The sequence below is a fragment of the Gadus macrocephalus genome, chromosome 2 (genome assembly GCF_031168955.1).
Source record: "Gadus macrocephalus chromosome 2, ASM3116895v1".
In the NCBI taxonomy this organism is placed as follows: Eukaryota; Metazoa; Chordata; class Actinopteri; order Gadiformes; family Gadidae; genus Gadus; species Gadus macrocephalus.
Genome location: NC_082383.1, coordinates 21,373,676 through 21,397,531, shown reverse-complemented (window position 1 = coordinate 21,397,531; position 23,856 = coordinate 21,373,676). Strand labels below are relative to the sequence as shown.

Here is a 23,856-nt window from a genome sequence, read left to right as displayed (position 1 = left end):
GGTGCCGCCGCACATGTGCGTGCCGTTGACCTGCAGGCTAGCGATCCAGGGCCACACGCCGGCGGACTGCACCAGCCCCCTGCTGTCGCGGGTGTTCATGGGGGCGCTGCCGCACGTCAACGCTGGAACCAGGGACCATCAGGGGTGGGCCAAAGAAGACAGAAATGGAAGAGGTCAACAAACATTGTAATGCTTATGAAATAGAAACCTTAGAGCTTTAGCCGAGCCGCAACCCGATGCTTTAGTCAAGGGAAGTAATCCAGTAAATTCTAGTTTGTTTTTCTGTGTATTTTGTTACTTAAATATATGTATTACTGGCTTAGGGGGAATTGATCATTGGTATGTCAGAATAACAGTCAGAATAATGTCAGAATAACAGTCCATCATAGATGACCAAATGATAGTTTTACCTCCACACTCTAGCATATCACTAGGTTACCACTGCGACGTGTGTCAACAAATACCAAGTATCCAACCAGTGTCCATTGTCCATTATCCACGGATGGAGACAAGAGGCCACTTACATGCGGGGGCGGTCGGTGAGGCGGTGACTGGGCCACAGTTGAAGGTGGCGTCGCTGTCGGTTCCCGCGGAGCGGAAGTCAACAAAGCCGGGCTGGTTGGTGGTGATGATACCGTTGATCCAGGCCTGATATTTTGACACTCTGGCGTATACTCCAGGGAAGTTGGGCAAGGCACATCCTAGACCAAAGCTCACCACTCCCGACTGGACCCACTGCACACCCTGTTTGCCTACAAGAGGACCCCCAGAGTCACCCTTTAGGGGAAGAGGATCAAAGCCACGATGGGTTAGCAAAATACCTCAAACTGCATGAAGTCAGAGTCATTGCCAGGTCCTTTATGATTGGTTTTGTGCTTTGGGTGTCTGATGCTGAATTGGTGGGGTACGTTTTGTTTTGCACTAATGACTTTTTCTTGCACTAATGACTTTTTCTTGCGCTATTTGGCCTAACTCACTATGTCATCCCTCCTGCCTCACCTAATGCACTATTTTTGCATGCTAAACTGAATTTTGTTGTCCAGAACAAAAATATCTAATCTAGTCTAGGGAGCTCCTCTCAAAACATGACTGTTTAACAGTTACCTGACACGAGTCCTTCCCTCCGGCCGACAATCCAGCGCAGATCATGTTGTTGGTGATATCGCCCACATAGCTACAGTTACACTCCCTGTTGCCCACTATGGGCAGGTCCACTTCCTGGAGGATGTCCGCGGCTGAACCTATGAATGGAAGGAATGAAACGGGACTTTGAAAAGGCAGCTCATGCTGGGGCCCTGCTGTGTGAAACGACTTGATTCACGGTCGTATCGACCCCCCTCAGTGGGTCTGACATTGCACAATGCAAGTGCAGAGACCCCACTCTAAACTGTGGCACACATGTTAACTAGTTAAATGATACATGGTCTGCATGTATATAACGCATTTCTAACCAGTGGCCACTAAGAGCGCTTCACAATATGGTCAACCATTCAACCATTCATGAACGCATTCACACACCGTCGGCGGTGTCAACCATGCAAGGCGACAGCCAGCTCGTCAGGACCAGTTAGGGTGAGGTGTCTTGTCTCAGAGACACCTCGACACTCAGGACTAGGTCTAGGGACATACGCCAGAAGAAGAAGACCCACCTCCAGACGAGGTGGTGCCCCAGCCAGTGACCCAGTTGATGATGCCGCTGTTGAAAGTGCTTCCGTCCGCGGCCAGGCAGACGGGCGCGATGTAGTCTGTGAAGTCGACAGCCGAGGAGAGCTCCAGCAGGCAGATGTCGTTGTCGTTGGTGGACCCACTGTAATCGGGGTGACAGACAATCCTGGAGATGGTCCGGGACTGCTCGTTGGGGTTGCTGCCCGCCTGGTCCTGACGGCCCAGGAAGACCGTGAAACCTGTTGTGTCAGTTCTGATCGGAAAGGAAAAAACGTCACCGTTAGTCTCGTTCGTCTGAAATTAACGTTCATCGAGTTGTTGACGAACTAGAGATGAGGAAAATGTTTTGGCTATTGCCGGATGTAGAAGATTGACTTTACGTGGTGAAGCAGTGGGCAGCAGTCAGCACCCACAAATTGTTGATCAGAGACCCCCCACAGAAGTGACCAGACGTCTGCAAACTGGCCTGCCAGGGCCAGGTGCCCGGAGCAGCATCCACTCCTCCAACGATCTTGGTGTTGAGAGGAGCCCGACCACACACTGAAAAAGGTTCAAGGTATCAGAGAAGGAGCAATGGCCTCTGAACGCCTGCTGCTGCAGTGCCCCTGACTCAAGACAAAGCCCACATTCTCTGCCTCAGTTCATTTTTAATAGTATACTCAGAATACATTTAATTTATGTAGCTCTTTTCAAAAAAGTCGGACACTTTGCACAATACCAAAAAGAGTCAAATAAAGTCACGGGTAGATATCCATGAAAATATACAATGCCTATATATATATATGCAAAGATAACATGCCATACGCAAACTGAAATCTTTTTAGCGTGAAATTGATCAATTTTAAATACATTGATTCAAGCAGAATGTATGGGCATCGTTAAGGAAATAGGGCAGCCTCTAGGGGAATGCAAATAAATGGTCAAGTTAAATTATAATTAATTAAAACGTAGCGTTTTTTATTTAGAATTTCTTACCATTTAGCTGTGAGGACACCTCTGCAAAAAGAAAAGGGAGAAAATGTATAACAAGTGAATCAAATATAATATGATAATAATAATATAATACAATGATAACTATAATAATAATATTTAAATGCAATTTTGTCAAAATAAAGTCCCGATGTTCCCTGGGAGGTAGTGCAGTCTGTTTAACTCAAACGTTTCTGAGTTCACAGGCATGTGAAAGTTGTGTACATCCAGTTACCATTGATTACCATTTGATCGAATAACATATTTCTTATATATATTTATCCTAAGCTACATTATAGTAGAATAGTCATTGAATACATTCACTAGGTAAAAAATTTTTAACGGATATGTTGTTCAACAAATGGGCGGAGCTATTTCAGGCAGGAACTATCAGTTGACAGCTCAACCGTCCAATCTCAGGCTCATACTCTGATAGGCGGACCATCGAGTGGCTGCTCACTGCAGAGCCCATAACACTCTTTGATAGGTCCATGGAATTTCTCCTACTGTGATGAAAATGTACATATCGTGACGGAAGTAGGAACAACGAAAAAACAAAACAGCTAATAAATCTGCTCCTGTGAGTGTCACTGATCCGTACCGGAAACCAATATATTTTTACCTAACCATAACCATGACCATAACCAACAATTCTACCCCTAACCATCACCTTACCTTAACCCCTAAACCCGACCATAACCCTACCTTAAACCCTAATCTTAACCATAACCCCTAAACCAAACCATAACCCTACCTTAAACCCTAATCATAACCACATCCCCTTTTAACCCTTAACCTAACCCCTAAACCTAACCATAACCCTACCTTCACCTCGTTGATTGACCAGCATAAAACCCAATCAGCAATTTGACTGCAGTACGCATCACTTGAGTGAGTCAATTTAAGACATCTTATCTCACAAGCACACTTTGTGAAGTTAATTCTTGAAGTTGGTTCTTCTCGGTTTGACGTATCCTACTCAATGGGTGTCTGACACATCCCATTTGGTACTGTTTAGTCCAAGTATCTGTGGTCAGATGTTGGCATGCTGTTGGCATTCTGTATCTGACATCTGTACGTCATGCTTCCAGTCCTACAACACGGAGCACTTTAAAAGAGTGACATCATACCAGGAAACGAGAGTGTATCTCAAAATCATGTCCTACAATAACTGATTAACTGGGGTTATTTCTGACACAACAAGGATCCTGCAGTTGGGTTGGACTTGATTCCAGAAACATCAACTGAAGTGCCAAGTGCCGACAGCTCCATTCATAATCTGACGCATACAGGTTTTTGTCGGTCTGGTTCATGGGGAATGAGACTAAAGGCATTTTAAATAACATTCAGGGATTCTCCACCAACCCACTATTGTGGTTCTGCTGAGTCAATTATTGACGGAAAATATGTTCACACAAAGTCAGTGGTGAAAGCAATTTACAGGTCAAAGAACCCCACTCAATGGCAGCTGCTCTCTTTAAATAGAGTGCAATGCAGAGTTTCTCTAACACAGGTGACAGAGTCTCCGGGGAGTCTGTACATTCTTATTGAATGATGATCTAGTTTACAATATAGTTACTACTACCTATGATTTGATTAATAATTATTCATCAATTATTCTTGCTACAATTTAATATACATTTCACACTGTCAAAGGATTAAATTAGCAATAATATAGAATATAATATGTAATTAGAATTAGAATAATATATAGATCATATCCTAGTGATATTTGTGTGGTATTTTGCACAATCATTTTCTCAACTTTTGGTTGGTGTTACTTGAGTTTCTGGTGGAGATTGTGGTCGTCCTTCAGCCCCAAAATAGTGGGGAACCACTCAAGGCATAACCAGAGGCCTTAAGCTACCGAGTGAAACATGAGCCACCTGTATGACTTCCTCATCGCATCGGAAGATGGCACAAACAGATTCCTGGGAGAAAGTGCTATTCACCATAATGTGGATTATCTTGTTTGGTTCACATCGTCTTTTTAAGATGGTAAACGCAAAAATCCTGGTAGACAGCTTTGGCCAGTTTTGTTTCTTGTTTGAAGGCGGTTAGTTCAGTTCCCTTATAAAGCATAGAAGCTCTGTCCTTTTGTAGTGTGCATTCTTAATGAATAAAGAATTTAACGAAGGTAACCAAATCCCATTGGGAAAAACTGCGAAGGAAAACCAGATATAAATTAAGGCAGCGATTGCAATACAAAGCTTTGAGCTTTCTTCAGAGTGTAAACCCTCTCTTACACACACACACACACACACACACACACACACACACACTCACTCACTCACTCACTCACTCACTCACTCACTCACTCACTCTCACTCTCACTCTCACTCTCACACACACACACACACACACACACACACACACACACACACACACACATACCCACGCAAGTGGGATCTGAGGACAAACAATCCTATCCGTGAACCGGTCTATGTCCAGGTGAGCTGTCCAGGTAGCCCAGGAGGAAGGAGAGGGGTACTTACCATGCACCACCAGCAGTAGCACCGCCACCCATAGCGCCTTGAGTCCAGCCATCCCAACAGTTTCAATTCCTCAATTCAGTTGAGCACAACACAGGTGGAAGACACGCCCACGGGACAGGTGGGACAGGTGCGGCTGCTTCTGCCCGTGTAAACTACATCATTACCTCACCTATGTTCAGGGCTGTGTTAGATGGTTGGCCCATCACCCGCCACAAGTACTTACGTAATGCAGGGAATGCATGTTCGCCGGAGGCAGGCGGTCTAGCCTATAGTACATCTATGTCACCATGTTTAGGTAACCCTAACTCTAACCTTAATTGGGTAACAATGCAAAAGAGCGGCAAAACACTTGAATGCCTCAGCTCGCCCCTACTAGGCTTGGTACTTGGTCAGTTTTTTTTGGTATTTTGGTATTTTGGTATATTGGTTGCTGAAACAGTGTGTTCAAATTAGTTCTTTAAACTATAATTGTAATATTAAGTACTCGTATCGGCAAATACCAAAAAGTAGTTACTTATACTTGGTCAGTGATCATGTAGGATGATAGTAAAAACCTCAGCATAGAAAAAATTTAGTAGTGCGACACTAGCAAAGACATTTCAGCACATCATCAAAACTGCCTATTCCATCTGATGCCAATTGCTGTCCCTTACTATTGTTATTTTTTCTTTATCTTATTGTTGTTTTTTCTTAATGACTTTTGTCTGTCTTTTCCCGGCGTCCCTGAGTGCCAAGAAAGACGCCTTCAAATTAAATGTATAATTTTTATTATTATTATTATTATTATTATCATCATTGAGGACTACAGCTGCAATGCAACAGTCAGGACAGGCCTGATGCGATGGACGTAATGAATTTAGTTTTTAGTTTAGGCTACCTTCCACCACGTCTCCCCAAAGTGATATCATTGCCGAATGGCATTAGAAAACACCCGTTAATGCCAAAAACGACAAAAACTGGACTTTAACCCTATTTTGGAGACATTTTATAAATGATCCACATATTGTGAGTGATTTCTGTGCCCATTAATCAAAACTTCCGGTAACTTCCTAGGCCTTCAACTCCAAAGTGCAAAGTCATTCTGACAGGGAAAGCGCAAGCTTGTCTCTATATTTATAACCATTTTTACTTTTAGATATGAATTATTGTTGATACTATTGTACAAAGAAATAATGTAAAAGAAAAAATATCTTACAATATCAAGTAGAAATGTTTGATATTCTCTTATCAGGGTGGATGACATAGGTTGGTGGCACCGGAATTGAAAAACATAAAGTAAATGAAAGGAAGACTGTATTGTTTATACCTTGAAGGCATGTGTGCTTTAACTCCATAATGTAAGTTAATAATCCGGTGTTTCAGTCCCTCGTGTCATGTGATCTTGTGTACACAAAACCTTTTCAATCCTCAACACATCGGCTTATTTACTAATTTGCTTATTTACTTAAACAGGAAGCGTTGAACAATACAATAAGAAAAACCACACCACACTGCTTGGGTTCGAAAACACATTTAATTTTCAAAACATACAATACACATCGCGTTTTAAAGCACAACACAAAAGCCTTGCAAACCAAACGAAAAACGACTTGTGACGCCTTGGGAGACAAAAGACGGGACGCCGCCATCAGGGTTCCAGCAGGAGGTTGACTTTCACAACAAACAGCAGAGAGAGAGAGAGAGAGAGAGAGAGAGGGAGAGGGAGAGAGAGAGAGAGAGAGAGAGAGAGAGACGCGTACCACTAAACTAAAACACGACACGTCAAAGTGTTGGCGTCCTTGATGGGGCCTGGGGGGTCACGACAGGGGGGTAAAAAGATGGCCGGTCCGTGCGTTATGGTTGGCCCCAAAAACCAGCCGTGACCATCGGCCACTTGACTCGTAGGCTCTTCCACTCATGACACTAGCTTAGTATGCTAACTCACCGGACACGCGGTACGTCGAGACTTTTCTCTCGGTGATAAACTCGATGGAAACTCTCTGTGTAACTCTGGGCCCATAACCTGCTAGCAGAGATGGTTTGCTCAACGATCCTGGCGTGCTTACCCAGTGCTAGGCCGAATATAATAAATGTAGAAATAACACACAGTGGGGCATCAGTGCTGTTTGACTGGAACTGACCATCGTTTATTAAAACGCGCGCTCACTTGACCTCTCCTCGGTCACATGTCAATTCAGGGACATCCTATTGGCTGCCGCTGTACACACAACACTGCATCCAGCATATTATTTATAACAAAGTAAATGCAACAGATTGTGACAATGGAGGGCAGATACTTGTACATGTCAAGAGAAATATCCCCTTTATCTTCGGCTACATCCTTTTTTGACTTTGCCTTTGAGTTTTTCCAGCAGGGTTTCAGTTGTGACTTGTCCCTTGTCTTCTTAATCCCAGTTGAGCCACTGAAGCGCTCTGCTTAACTCACCCGGGCCGGGTCCCCTCCTTCTTGTCCAGCGTAATCAGGGCCGGAGTGCGACTCACTTTCCGCACGGGAGTTCCGTGATGCAGCCGAGCCCACCCCAATTAGGGGGAGCGGCTGGGGGTTATTTTTCTAAGTACGAGCCCCTGAACAATGAAACGCTGCACTGGACAAAGCTGTCGTGCCTCCAAACCACAAAAACAAATAAACAAACAATTGAAAAATCAACTAAAGAACCCATTCAATTCCATTCTCAATATTGTACCAGATTTTTTTACACAAGCAATGAGAGGATGCATGCATTAATGAACAGGCTCAAATGGGATAGTGAGATCGAGCTCAACCTTCCTGCAGGAATCTCTGATTGGTGGGTGGGCGTCTCCTGTTTGACAAAAAGATTAATGCAGCACGAGCGCACCAAAGATAGTTTCTGCTGTTTCGTCTTTCAAAGAGGCTGGCTAGGCTTTATCAGAAAATCCACGATTTCCAGCTGTGTTATAACATGACCAGGTAATAATTCATTTTAAAACCTTGACATAATCTGTCAGATGTATATTAAACGACAGTTGACCACGAGGCGATTCTATCTATGCCTCTTCTTGAATTGCCTAATGTTTAAATCGACAGAGGCTTGTAATTGTGCATAGGATGATAAGCATATGATAAGGCGCAAGGAGCAGAAAAAGTTGACAAGGGTGCTAATGTAACCGGGTTGGTAATACCCTTAGTTTGAATTACTACTAGAGATGTCCGATATTATCGGCCCACCGATATTATCGGCCCGATATTAGCATAAAAATGTAATATCGGTCAATATCGGTATCGGATTTTTTTTGCCTTAAAACCGATAAAATATATATATATATATATATATATTTTTTTTTTTATAGCTCAAATAAATGTTTTCAAAATTGTGCATTACAGTGCACATTGTAATTGCATTTATTAAATTAAGGTTATTGAGTTTTAGTCAAAGAAACATACTGCTATGTTGCTCATAGTTGTTCAGGTACAATGTTTTATCATTTGTGAAGTCAAGTTTGCCCTATTTGTTGTGGGCATTGTCAAGATTATCTCAGGGAGAGTGTAATCCAAACTGTTGTCTGAGACCATTAAAAATAAATAAATAAACATGGCACTTTTCCCTTAAATTAAGTTGAAGTATTTTTCTTATTTTGCACAGACAATGTTAACATTTGGAAAGCCTTGTTGCATTCAAGAATGCATCCAGTGGGGCATCACAATAACATTAAGCATGTTGTGTTAATTCCACAACAGGAGATATGTAATGTTACCTAAATTAGGTTTGAGGAAAAATAACCCAAATATCGACATCGGTATCGGCTGATATCGGAATCGAAAATTTAGAGTTGGACAATATCGCATATCGGATATCGGCAAAAAAGCCAATATCGGACATCCCTAATTACTACAAAAGAAATGTTTATGATGAAGATGTGTTGTTTTATTGACACCATAGCGACTGAATGGTGCAACTGCATCGATTGTCTATTTTCGCGCACCGTACATACCACTGCAGATAAATCTATCTAGGCTGTAGGTGAGTACGCGTGAGCGATGTGGTGTTTAATGGTTTTGGCTCGTTTTGTACCGACCAATGTTGTGTATTTCGACTAAATATTACCTGTATGTAATACGAAAGTAACAGACATTTGTGTGCAGGAATTACTATTATATTTAAAGCAGTACTCCCAACCGTGTGTTGAGCTAAAGCTAATTAGCTAGCTGTTGGCTCGCTGGCGGGCTATCGGTTATGTTTTTTTTTTTTTCTGGATTATAATTGTTACTTTTTGTTAGACAGGTCTGAACATTAATGCAGTTGATGGTGGTTCACACGGTTTGTGTGTCGCCATTCAAACAGGAGAATAAAGAGGACCAGCGAAGACCAAGTCCTGTGTAGCGGTGTCGTCCTTCCAGCGCTGTTGGTACCCACACAAGTCGGCGGTTAAACACAATCGGTAACACTAATTTTCAGGGAAAAAAAAACGCTGGAAGAATTTTATCAGCTGGAGGCGTTTTCGTTGCCAGAACAACGTGAGCTAATCAACAAGTACAACACCTTCTAGACTCATAGTATTAGTCTAGTACATGGCGTAGCCTACTTGTTGATTTTCTTTTGCATCACAAGTTTTATAAAAATTCATGGGTCCCTGAAAGTGAGGCGACATAGTTTAGTGCTCCCGAAATAGTGGTCTCTATCTCATAGTATTAGTCTAGTAAGTACGTGTTGCACTTTTTAATTTTTTTCCATCACCAGTTTTACAAAAACTTTTTTTTTTTTTCATAAACCTTTATTGCTACAAACCTGGTCACTGTAACCCGTAACTAACAGCAGAAATACACACACACCAGCAGGTTCACCAGGACGCACACAACTGCGAACTAGAGGTGGTTCATTCGCGAACTGATTCGTTCGAATGAACGAATTGTTAAAACGAACGAACCAAACTGGTTCGTCTCTCTCGTTCGTCTCGTTATTCTCGTTCGTGAATCAGACTCGACTCCTCCCAGACCCACGACTCGCTGACAGTTCGTTCACTCACTGTGTGAGTGGTGAAGAGGGGCCGAGACGACTCACGAGAGCCAGACAATCGTATGCAAGACAGAAATAAACCGATTTCTTGGGGGGAAAAAACAAAGGGGCTTAGTGAGCGTACGATAATAGGATTAAATATCAGTGAAATGGTAAATGCATGTCTTGTCTTTGTATATTCTTTGGGTTAGGGTTGACACATTGTTCCTTTATCTCGGGTATCTTTTTAATATATACAATAAACGATATTGACTCCCCTTTCAGGATAAAGTCAGCAGCTGATGACCGACTTAAGTTACTAGATCCTTTGAGAGTCTGAGTCTGACTGACTCAGCTGAGAACCATGCAATGGGTGCATTCCATGATGCGATTCACCGCTACCAGGAACGGAAACTGGACTGACTGAACGAATGAACGATTCGCGAACGACTCCTCTTGGCGAACTGACTGACGCGAACTGGTTCACGTAAACAAATCATTAAATCCACCACTACTGCGAACCAGAACCCTTCGACACGCATGCTCCCACCCTCCTGTACTCCCAAGCCCCGCCCCCAGCTGGCCTGGCGATTCGCCCCCCACACTGATTGACAAAAAAACAAATAACACACAAACTCTTTAAATGTCCCAGGGTCGCTAAAATACACAATTCCGGTGTCAATAGAATAATAGTTTGAAATGTTTTGTATCCATTTTCCATATTTACCATTTATAGTTTACTGTGACGAATGTCGAAAGCAGAGGTGTGATATTCTTTTAGTGACTTTATGGTATCGTTCCAAGAGTAGACCAAGACCTTACTCAACCGAGCACTTAACATTAACTAACTGTCTTCACTAACTCCTCACTTACTGACTTCCTCAAGCAAAGCATGATGGGAACACATCAGCGACCAATAGCAGTGTTATAAACAATACAACAAACATAGCCCCGGAGCTACATTACTTTGAAAACCGATGTGTTTCAGTAACTGTGTAAACACAAAAAAAGGGGGAGAAATGTGGTAATTATTGAGTGATTATTACCCAAAGGAAATTAAATATACCTCGAATTTGTTATTACAGTTCACCTCAATTTGATTATTCCTTCATCCAAAATGTATTTTTCCTTTCATAGCTATAGTGGTTCAGAACTGCATTATTCAGCTCCCACTGCCATCTATTGGCTTAGACATGTCACAGCATAGTAACTAAGAAAATAAAGGTCCCAGAATCTTGGACAGGACAAAAGACAAATCATGGATAATATAATATTACATAATACTAAATTTACAACAATGTTGTCTATAACTCAGATAAAAAGGTTAAGTCATGAACAAATTATTCCTTCTTTAAGAGCTAGAGACTAGCCAAAATGTGTTTAATCCTTTTCTCTTGGATGAAATACTCATTGGTATTATGAGTTTAACTGAGGTTAAACTGTGACTAAAGGTCTGTGCTTTTCTGACTGAATAAACCAGCAGACTGTTCAAAAATACACAATGTGTTGGATTGATGGATAAATATACAGATTTACCCCCCACCAGAATCAATTCAGGATCTCCACCTGGTCTCCCTTGAGTGCAGCAGAATGCAGGAAATCAAATCTACGATATTCAAAATCCCCTCCCCCTTTATAAACTAAATGTACCCCTGTGGCTTCCTAGTACCCCTGTGGCTTCCTAGTGGCTTCCCTCAAAAGTCAGAATCTACTATCGCCCCTGCTAAATATGATATATTTTCCTATAGTTCTGCATATGTATATCTCATCAGCATCGCTGGGCTGCCTCAGTTCTTTGGCTGCAAACATTAAAAAAAGTCTTTGGCTGCATACACGCTACCACCAGAAGCGCACAGCTTTGGCTGGCCGGACGGCGCAGCAAGGAACTTATATATGTAATTGTTAGCTCGCAAAATCAGCCCGGCGGTCGGCCCCCGAAATGTTAACAGCCCACCGGGAATTCTCTCGACTCTCCCTGTTACCACACCGCTACTGAGCGTCATACTGTCAATCCTTTTATCCTGAATTATAACACCAAACTCCTCCATCAAGTCCTTGAGCAACATCTTTTCGAATGTCAAAAAGTTGGATCCTCTTTGACGTGCCATATCTTAATTTAACGTGACGTGCCATATCTAAAAAATGTACAAGCCAAGCTAGCTTGCTACAAGTATCAAGTGCTGTAGTGTCAGCTGTAACAGTTAAGGTAACAACGGTTACATTTATTCAAAAAGCAACGAGTTTACGAGAAAGAGCTTGTGAATATATTGATGGCCATCTTTATCTAACCTACATCCTGAATTTGTTCACATTTCGCCGGAATCCATCATGGCAGACACTGAACACAAACTAATCCTATTTAATCCTTGTCTAAACTAGTTTACCTAATCCAGAGTTACAACTAAGATGTGCAACACATCAGTGATTAATTATGAATCAGTTTTAACCTAGATGTATTTACCATAGATTAACCCTAAACCAGGATTAATCAATCAATGTAGGTGCAACCCAGCCATAGTGTTTGTATTCCTGCTGAAACAGTGGGTTCCCATTGACTGTTAACCCAACTGTAATGGTATTATTAAGTACTCATATCGGGCATTCACACTTCAATAACCTCTACAGCGGTATTCATTTGTCATGATCAACTTGGTTAACTGAATTTATTTTTAAAAGGAAACTTTGAAATTGACTTTTCAGCTTGTTAAGGTCATATGACACACCAGTGTAATTACATTCCCAACCTTTAGTCTCTCCTAACCATTGCTAGCTAAACGAAAGACAATTCCAACCCCAAACAAAATAAGAAGCACATATCAAAAAGAGATATGTATTTTGTAACTCTGCACCTTCACATGCAGAGCAAAAAGGATCTTTTCCACGTAATATGATCAACACAAACGATATATCATGTGTAAGCTGAGACTCCACCCACTCCAGCAGTCCATGAAAACACCAAAAGGAAAAACAAGATGCTGTGTGATCGTTTCTTTACATGATCACATACTTCCCTCCATGAGATCCAAACAACGTGAAAATAAACCGGAGTCGAGCCCTTCCAGGCCACGCTGCCTCTAGACCAGCGCAGAGAAGAGGTAGATGGAGGAGAGGAGGAGGGGGTAGGACATGGAGAAGCGTGCGTCTGACGCGTGACTGGTCGTGGGGGCGGTGGTTGTGGTGACAACGGCGGGGGACGGCAGGCTCCCCAGAGTTTCCCTCAGGAAGCCAGCAAATCGCGTTGTGGAGGTGAACATGGACTGGTCGGCGGCTCTCTCTGAGCGCACCATGCTGCTGTTGCCCATGACGTTGGGAAGCCCGGCCACTTGGGTCCAAGAGTTGCCGCTCTTGCACATCAGGGGGCCTCCGGCGTCACCCTGAAACCAAACACACGTTGTCATCCCCACCGGCACCGAGCCACACACAGCCCTCCAAACTAACTCCAGAGCACCAACATGTGTCCACCCCTAGCTTGAAAAATTACTGTAACCTATGAATGTAGCTTACCAATGACAAATCATGCGCAATTCTCACATATCGTTAGCATCAGGGCATGATTGCCATATTTAAGTCATATTTTGGCCAAATTGTGATATCTGATTCACTGGGCCTCATTGGCTATATCTTATATCTATATCTTCTAACTTTTTACGCTAAATACACGATGAACTTTAAAATATGGCTTAGGCATTATGCTAAGGCAAACGGCTATGATGTAAATTTTGAACATACATTTTGGCATGGTGAGCAGTGGCGGCTAGTGATCAAAAAGGTCGGTGGGGCACAGTTATAGACAGTGGGTCGCAGAATTGATTTCCTGTATTCTGGTGCATTTTGGGGATGGCCACTACCTATTTACCTACTATTCATTCAGATTCATAGCCTACATCCTGACTTACAGGGCCTGGACAAGCTTACACTGCATATACAGACCTACTTTATGGCCATTCAACCAGCCATTGCTATTTGACCCATTGTTGTTATTCTGATATTGAGAAAAATCATGATCACTGTCCTATAGCGTCCATTTTTTGTGAAAATCAATGTCTACATCAAATGCAGTTAGAAATATGGGACAGTTGCTTCATTTAGTTCATATGCTACAGGCCGAAGGACTTAATTAATATGTAACTTACGTGCTCCTTTTAAGTATAACATTGCTTGGGGAGTCCAATTCCTCCACTGAAAAGGGTTGAAAGTGCTTGCAACTCTGCTATTTAGCAATCTATCTCTTCTCTACATGTAGTTGTGTTGCGTGAAATGCTGCTGAGGGAGGTAACCTATTTGATTGATTCGCTGAATTGTCCAATCATGTGGTGATAACAAAAAAGAAAAGCAATACCATTGGCCTGGGGCGCAAACTGATGCGACCCGAGGGCGAATTTTCTTGCGCCAATGAAAAGTTGCCTCTGCTTGATAGACAGCAAAAAGTTAGCGAGCTTTCATTGACTTCAACGTGGCCGGCGCCCCTGACTTGGAGGAAGGCTTTATTTCGAAAGACCAATAACTAGCCTAGCCCAAATCATTGTCGTTCAGACACATTTAAATGGTTGCTGGCAGTGACAAGTATATCACACAATTAAACGAGGATAAACGCTATGTATTTTTGTTGATTTATTTCGTATTGATAATAGTTGATTAATAGTTGGCAGATATATTCAAGTGAATACTTCGAGGAGGGGCGGCGCCCTAGCGCCCACTATTGACCCACCGCCACTGATTGTGAGCCATGAACAGGATTCTGAACTGTTGTCCTTTCCTTACCTGTCTCACAGTCAGCGCTTCGGTGCAGATGTAGTCACTGGATGACGTGTTGCTACAACCCACCACCGTGGTGTTGAACTCCTGCAGGGTTTCTTGGGCTGCGGTCAGGTCAGAGAAAGTCACGGTCAACCAAACAGTTTGGACAATATACAGAGCCACGCTGAGTGAGTGAAACAAAGAACTAGTAGAACTACAATCAATGATCCGATTTTGTAACAAAAAGCCTTGTTGACACTAGAAGGGGTTGCGCTGTGGATGGGGGTCCTCACCGCCTCCCTGGCCCATGCCCCAGCCTGCCATCCAACAGTCAGTGTTGTTCAGGAAGCTGCCCATCCCCTGGTCCAGACAAATGGGCTGGATGTAGTCCGAGAGCCTCGGTGCACTGGACAGCATGAGCACGGCGATGTTGTCTCCGGTGAGATTGCTGAGGGTGATGGATTTCACCCCCAGGGTCATGTTGAAGGAATTGGGGCCGTTCAGATTCCGGCGGCCCAACTCAACCGTCCAGTAGGAGGCATTGGGGTACCTAAGTGAAGGGAGGGAAACCACCAAGATGAGGGATCGACGGCCATTGGAAACAGGATGTCGTCATGTAAAAGAAACCCTGATCCAATTGGATCACGGTGCAGATAGGCTTTTCTCTCAACAACAACGGCACACCTATTTTTATATCTCAGGATTGATGCATGCGTTTTTGAACACTCTGATTCATGCAAATAAGTTGTACACCGCTTGATAAATGTGTGGACGACGAATGACTGTAACCATTGAGTGATAGCAAGGGGTAAGGGATTATTATTGTCAGGTGTGAAATATTCCCCCCTTTTTGTAAAATGTAAAATTCTGTAAAAACTGAAAGAAAGGATTGATACATGGTTGTGCTCGGAAAAAAACACAAAGAGCAACATACACAGAACGCACGTCGTACAGCCTCATCGTCAAGACAGACGCAACAAGCAGACTTACATGGTGAAGCACGAGGCGTCGCTCAGGACGGCATCCGCAGTCACCAGGGTGCCGCCGCACATGTGCGTGCCGTTGACCTGCAGGCTAGCGATCCAGGGCCACACGCCGGCGGACTGCACCAGCCCCCTGCTGTCGCGGGTGTTCATGGGGGCGCTGCCGCACGTCAACGCTGGAACCAGGGACCATCAGGGGTGGGCCAAAGAAGGTAGAAATGGAAGAGGTCAACAAACATTGTAATGCTTATGAAATAGAAACCTTGCAGCTTTAGCCGAGCCGCGACCCAATGCTTTAGTCAAGGGAAGTAATCCAGTAAATTCTAGTTGGTTTTTCTGTGTATTTTGTTACTTAAATATATGTATTACTGGCTTAGGGGGAATTGATCATTGGTATGTCAGAATAACAGTCAGAATAACAGTCCATCATAGATGACCAAATGATAGTTTTACCTCCACACTAGCATATCACTAGGGTACCACTGCGACGTGTGTCAACAAATACCAAGTATCCAACACCCTCATTGTCCACAGATGGAGACAAAAGGATCCAACACCCTCATTGTCCACAGATGGAGACAAAAGGCCACTTACGTGCGGGGGCGGTCGGTGAGGCGGTGACTGGGCCGGATGGAGGGTCGCCACAGTTGAAGGTGGCGTCGCTGTTGATTCCCGCTGATTGGAAGTCAACGAAGCCGGGCTGGTTGGTGGTGATGATACCGTTGATCCAATCCTGATATTCGGATACTCTGGCGTATACTCCAGGGAAGTTGGGCAAGGCACATCCTTGACCAAAGCTCACCACTCCCGACTGGACCCACTGCACACCCTGTTTGCCTACAAGAGGACCACCAGAGTCACCCTTTAGGGGAAGAGGATCAAAGCCACGATGGGTGAGCAAAATACCTCAAACTGCATGAAGTTAGAGTCATTGCCAGGTCCTTTTTGATTGGTGTTGGGCTTTGGGTGTCTGATGCTGAATTGGTGGGGTACGTTTTGTTTTGTACTAATGACTTTTTCGTGCGCTATATGGCCTAACTCACTATGTCACCCCTCCTGCCTCACCTAATGCACTATTTTTGCATGCTAAACTGCATTTTGTTGTCCAGAACAAAAATAGTTGAATCTAATCTAGTCTAGGGAGCTCCTCTCAAAACATGACTGTTTAACAGTTACCTGACACAAGTCCTTCCCTCCAGCCGACAATCCAGCGCAGATCATGTTGTTGGTGATTATGCCATAGCTACAGTTACACTCCCTGTTGCCCACTATGGGCAGGTCCACTTCCTGGAGGATGTCCGCGGCTGAACCTATGAATGGAAGGAATGAAACGGGACTTTGAAAAGGCAGCTCATGCTGGGGCCCTGCTGTGTGAAACGACTTGATTCACGGTCGTATCGACCCCCCTCAGTGGATCTGACAGTACACAATGCAAGTGCGGAGACCCCACTCTAAACTGTGGCACACATGTTAACTAGTTAAATGGTACATGGTCTGCATATATATTCACACACCGTCGGCGGTGTCAACCATGCAAGGCGACAGCCAGCTCGTCAGGACCAGTTAGGGTGAGGTGTCTTGTCTCAGAGACACCTCGACACTCAGGACTAGGTCTAGGGACATACGCCAGAAGAAGAAGACCCACCTCCAAACGAGGTGGTGCCCCAGCCAGTGACCCAGTTGATGATGCCGCTGTTGAAAGTGCTTCCGTCCGCGGCCAGGCAGACGGGCGCGATGTAGTCTGTGAAGGTGACTGCCGAGGAGAGCTCCAGCAGGCAGATGTCGTTGTCGTTGACGATACTGACGTTGTAGTCGGGGTGACAGAGGATCCTGGTGATGTTCAGGGACACCTCGTTGGGGTTGCTGCCCGCCTGGTCCTGACGGCCCAGGATGACCGTGAGACCTGTCGTGTCATTTCTGATCGGAAAGGAAACAACGTCACCGTTAGTCTCGTTCGTCTGAAATTAATGTTCATCGAGTTGTTGACGAACCAGAGATGAGGAACATGTTTTGGCTATTGCCGGATGTTGAAGATTGACGTTACGTGTCGAAGCAGTGGGCAGCAGTCAGCACCCACAGATTGTTGATCAGAGACCCCCCACAGAAGTGACCAGACGTCTGCAAACTGGCCTGCCAGGGCCAGGTGCCCGGAGCAGCATCCACTCCTCCAACGATCTTGGTGTTGAGTGGAGCCCGACCACACACTGAAAAAGGTTCAAGGGTGTCAGAGAAGGAGCAATGGCCTCTATGAACGCCTGCTGCTGCAGTGCCCCTGACTAAAGACAAAGTCCACATTCTCTGCTGCACTTCAGTTTTAATGTTTTAAGTTTTACTCAGAATACATTTAATTGATACAGCTCTTTTAAAATATTCAGACACTATGCATATTCCAAAAAAGAGTCAAACAAAATAACGAGTAAATATCATTGAAAATACACAATTTCAATATATATATGCAAAGATAACACGTTATACATAAACTGAAAAATTGACCAAATGGGCATCGATAAGGAAATAGGGCAGCCTCTAGGGAATATAAATTAATAGTCAATTGAAATTATGAAATGTAGAATTTTTTTTATTTAGAATCTCTTACCATTTAGCTGTGAGGACGCCTCTGCAAAAAGAAAAGAGAGAAAATGTTTAACAAATGAATCAAATATAATATGAAAATAATAATATAATATAATAACTTAATAATAGCTTTTTAATTAAAAAAAGTCCTAAGAAACGCACAATGTTGTAATTTCACACATCTGTGTCTGTTCCCTGGGAGTGTAGTGCAGTCTGTTTAACTCGAACGATTCTGAGTTTACTGCCATGTGAAAGTTGTGCACATCCAGTTACCATTGATTACCATTTGATCGAATAATGTATTTTTATATATATTTATCCTAAGATAAAGTATAATAGAATAGTCATAGAATATAGTCACTAGGTAAAGAAATGTTAAGAGATATGTTTTTCAACAAATGGGCGGCTATTTCAGGCAGGACCTATCAGTTGACAGCTCACCGGTCCAATCTCAGGCACGTACTCTGATAGGTGGACCATTGAGTGGCTGCTCACTGCAGGGCCAATGGGGTAAGACTCTTATCTCTCACACACACACACACACACACACACACACACACACACACACACACACACACACACAAACACTCTCTGTGAGGTTAAAGGGAAACTTCACCCATTTCCATTAAGCTTTGTATCGTTAGTAACCCACTCATATTTTTGAATGGTCGTGCATCATTCCCTTATTTTCTGGAGAGACTGGAGAGATCCGTATCGATCTCCAACACTTCCTGTTTAAGATGACGCAATATGACGATTTTTGCGTAGAAGTAAATAGGAAGAGGGGAGGATTCTTGTAAGACTACAAGCACTGGGTGGGATGGGACCCACTGACGCTACAGACCTTAGAGCAGTGCCAGTGGGTGGGACTTCACCAGCAGAAACTAACATCCACAGCGTCTGAAGCTAAGCTAACAGAGGCTGTTGATAAAACAGTACTATGACTAATTCACTGAGTTCTAGTAGGACTAATTCACTGAGTTCACTAACTAATACTCTTCACTAGAAATGTTGTGTGAAATGATTTTCAAGCAGTCTTGCGGTATCAGCTTGGTAGATGGAACAGCGAGGTGTCATATAGGCGGAGATCTAGATCAGCGGGAGTGGCCAGCGAAGCTATGCATCGTGGTGCATGCTGGGAGTTGTTGTCTTCAATCCACAAGCGCCAAAAAGTCACTTTCTGCCTTTTCTCGGTCAAGACGGCACCAAATTAGAATTTTATTGTATTATTTGACTACATATAGGACCCAATTTCAATACATGTCTTAACCAGCACCAACCCAGCCTCCCCCTGATTTGTTTCGGCTCTGTTTGGCGCATCCTACACAATGTAGGTGTCTGACGCAGCCCATGGGGGACTGTTTAGTCCAAGTATCTGTGGTCAGATGTGGGCATGCTGTTGGCATTCTGTATCTGACATCTGTATGTCATGCTTCCAGTCCTACAACAGGGAGCACTTTAAAAGAGTGACATCATACCAGGAAACGAGAGTGTATCTCAAAATCATGTCCTACAATAAGTGGTTAACTCTGTGGGATTATTTCTGACACAACAAGGATCCTGGGTCCGGGTTGGACTTGTTCCCAGAAACTGAAGTGCTGACAGCTCCATTCATAATCTGACACAAACAGGTTTAACCGGCACCCTTGTTTTCATTGGAGCAATGTGGGCTTTAGCCATGACCGAAACCGACATGAAGCACTGTTTAAATAAAATATTGTAGGTGAGAACCGAGATAGAGACTTTTTTGCCAGTGAAAATACGCATTCCCCTATGATATTATCTTCTTCAACACTGAAATTCACGCTCTATGTGTGAAGCATGGTTCATGGGGAATGAGACTAAAGGCATTTTAATAACATTTAGGGATTCTCCACCACCCCACTATTGTGGTTCTGCTGAGTCAATTATTGACGGAAAATATGTTCACACAAAGTCAGTGGTGAAAGCAGTTTACAATTCAAAGTACCCCACTTAATGGCAGCTGCTCTCTTAAAATAGAGCCCAACGCAGAGTTCCTCTCACACAGGCGACAGAGTTTAACACAGGTGACAGTCTCCGGTGAGTCTGCAAATTCAAACTGGAATGATGTTCCATTTTAAAATATAATTACTACTATAGCCTAAATAATTTGCTTTATAATTATTCTTGCTACATTTCAATATACATGTCACATTGTCAGAGGATTAAATTGACAATAATCTAGAATATAATGTATAATTGCTATAATTAGAATAATAGATACTACACATCATTCTCTCAACTTTTGGTTGGTGTTACTTGAGTTTCTGGTGGAGATTTTGGTCTGCCTTCAGCCTTCAGCCCCAAAAAAGCGGGGAACCACTCAATCCACAATCTGTAGGCCTGCTATCATTTTGAATGTTAAAAAATTTTTTTTCAGAAAATGAGGATGTTCACTTTGAACATTAACACGCGTTCATCTCCTCATCTGGTTCAGGTCCTTGTCTGACTCCTTCCCCGTCCACCAGACCAGAGGCCTTACACTACTGAGTGAAACATGAGCCGCCTGTATGGCTTCTTCCTCGCATCGAAGGATGGCATGAACAGACTAACGGGGGGAGGCTGCTATTCACTACAACAAGGATTATCTCGTTTGGTCGTCTTTTTAAGATGGTAAATGCAAAACCCCTGATACACAGCTTCGGCCAGTCTTGTTTCTTGTTTAGTTCAGTTCCCTTTTAAAGCATAGAAGCGCTGTCCTTTTTGTGGTGTGCATGCTTAATGAAGAAAGACATGAATGAAGGAAACCAAATCCCGTGAGGAAGTGTTTTAAGGAAAACCAGATATATATTAAGGCAGCGATTACAATACAAAGCTTTTAGCCTACTTCAGAGTGTATACACTCACACACCCACACACACACACACACACACACACACACACACACACACACACATACATATATATATATATATACGCACGCAAGTGGGATCTGAGGACAAACAATCCTATCCGTGAACCGGTCTATGTCCAGGTGACCTGTCCAGGTAGCCCAGGAGGAAGGAGAGGGGTACTTACCATGCACCACCAGCAGTAGCACCGCCACCCATAGCGCCTTGAGTCCAGCCATCCCAACAGTTTCAAGTCCTCAATTCAGTTGAGCCTTTTAAAACCATTTTCTCCTCCCCTTTGCTTGTCATTCGACTGCCACAGCACAACACAGGTGGGAGACACGCCCACGGTACAGGTGCACCTTCTCCATCCCGTGTAAACGACATCACAACATCATAAGTCATCGCTAGTTTATTTGGGCAGGGAAAGAAACACGGGTAAGATATAAAACCTTACAAATACCGAAGGAGAAAGGCGGAACGGCCCTTCCCTGTCTGATAGATTATTATAGGGCGGCTCAAATTCGTCCAATTGTTGGCTGGTGTGCCCCAGATCATAGATCAAGATGGAAAGAGATAGAGAGCTTGATGGGAAAGGGACTACCAGTTAACTCCTCACATCATAACCTTCCCTATGTTCAGGGCTGTGTTAGATGGTTGACCCATCGCCCGCCACTAGTACTAAAATCATACAGGGAATGTGTGTATTCCGTATGCAGCCAGTCTAGTCCAGGGGTTCTCAACCTACTTGGGGCCAGGGACCCCTTACAGGAGAGGAAATCTACCAAGGATCCCCTCATAATAGAAACACAGATTAAGCGTAAACTGACTACCATACTACCATACCAATACCAAACTATTTACATTCTAAAGCTTCTCAACCTGAATACTTCAGACCTATTTCATAGCGATAAATAGAAATACATAAAAATGTCAATCATGATAATACAAATTATGTACTTTTAAGCAGAGGATAATTCATTATTTGAATTGCATTTTGACTCAACGGCATTTTAACTTTTCAAGTGAAATTGAACAGTTGACGTCTAAAGCTGTCTTACATGTGCTTCAAGTTACGATAATAAGTGTTATTATATGTGATAAAAGGCACTGAACAAATATAACTTTTCCATATTACAATCTGTTGAGCCACCAAATAAGCCTTGACTCATCTTGCCTCTTGCCTTGACCCACTCTGTCACCATACAAACACGTTTGCACTAATGAGAGAATTGTGATTGCATATATCTCTCACTTTGTTGTTACTTATGGATTTGTCTGCCTGGTTATCATTTATTGTTCATTGTATGGTTCGCATCTTAGATACCAAAACAAATTCCTTGCATGTGAAGACCTACTTGGCAATAAACTCCTTTCTGATTCTGATTCTGATCCGATTCTGATTTAGCTTGGCTTTGTCTGCAAGCACCTTGAGACCATCACGTCACGTCTCCCGTCGGCCGTATCCAATAAACCATCATATTTCGTCAAATTAGCGTCATTGGTCCGACTCCAATATTTATCCATGGTCACAAGGTAGCTAGAGTTTATTTTGGCCCAAAGCTAACGTGGGTGTGAGTAATGGTCACTATGCTTTTCCTAACGTTACAAATGGCCCCCATCTGTAGATATTTCATTTTTTATTTGATCATTGTCGTTTGAACATTGTGAACCCATTGTTGTCCGTGGACCACAGGTTGAGTAGCGGTGGTCTAGCCTCTATAATTACAATTTACAAATAGGGCATTAAGCAGACGCTTTTATCGGTTAATACCAGTGGTGGACAGTAACGAAGTACATGTAATTCGTTACTGTACTTAAGTAACATTTCCATGTATCTGTACTTTACTCAAGTACATTTATTTGGTAAGACTTTATACTTTTACTTCACTACATTTAAAGCGAAAATTATTACTTTTCACTTCTTTACATTTACAGAAACACTCGTTCCTTACTCGTTCCTTTTTTATTTTTAATAAAATACCAAAAGGTCAAAGTGTATCGCGACTATAACCAATCAGCGGCAGCGCCCAGCGCGCGATTATCTGCTGAAGTTAACAACAGAGGTGCGTTCAGAATCGCAAACATAGGCGAACGTTCGCGAACGATTTTAAACATTTTCCGTTAAACGAACATAAGCAAGCAAACGTTTACGAACATAGGCAAACTGTCTGAAGAGGTAGTTCTCCACAAACAGAGATGGATTGCGGTGCTCTCTTCGGCTACGTGACATTCGTTGCCATGGTAAAACTAAACTATATTGAAATCATTTACTCCTTTCCTACACAGAAAGCAATAGATAAAACGTTGCATATAGCCTATCTACACCCTTACTTCAACTGTTGTCTTTTGCATCCTAAAATGCGATTTGAACGTTATATCGCAGTAAGTGGGTACAACTTCGGTGACGTAGCCCTCTATTCTTGAATTTTCCGGACTGGTTGTCTGCAGTAGGCTTTCAACGAGGTCGACCACTTGCAAACCCTCTTCTGTAAACTCTTCCATTAACATGGAGGCTGCCGCTAATACCATGGCCTTCGTATCCATTTTTTTCGTTTACAGTTTGTTTAGAACGGTGTTCAAAAATCGTTCAAAATTAATTGTTTAATGTCAACGCGTTCGTTGCGAA

General features: G+C 43.1%; 1 protein-coding gene across 2 annotated transcripts in view; it reads right to left on the bottom strand.

The window, feature by feature from the left end:
- Positions 1-21,549, bottom strand: part of LOC132473328 (transmembrane protease serine 9-like) — a 50,003-nt gene extending 28,454 nt beyond the window's left edge. Inside the window, exons 1-10 of one of the 2 annotated variants that reach the window (XM_060073405.1) lie at positions 21,415-21,548; positions 18,398-18,418; positions 17,846-18,005; positions 17,447-17,718; positions 16,978-17,111; positions 16,396-16,663; positions 2,046-2,205; positions 1,650-1,918; positions 1,105-1,241; positions 569-777 (exon numbers count right to left, since the gene is read on the bottom strand). In XM_060073405.1, the coding sequence (XP_059929388.1) occupies positions 569-777; positions 1,105-1,241; positions 1,650-1,918; positions 2,046-2,205; positions 16,396-16,663; positions 16,978-17,111; positions 17,447-17,718; positions 17,846-18,005; positions 18,398-18,418; positions 21,415-21,466 (1,682 nt within the window). In that variant the 5' untranslated portion in view covers positions 21,467-21,548. Of the gene's footprint in view, positions 1-568; positions 778-1,104; positions 1,242-1,649; positions 1,919-2,045; positions 2,206-16,395; positions 16,664-16,977; positions 17,112-17,446; positions 17,719-17,845; positions 18,006-18,397; positions 18,419-21,414 lie in introns of both variants that reach the window. The other variant, XM_060073414.1, reaches the window with a different exon arrangement.
- Positions 21,550-23,856: the final 2,307 nt, after the last annotated feature.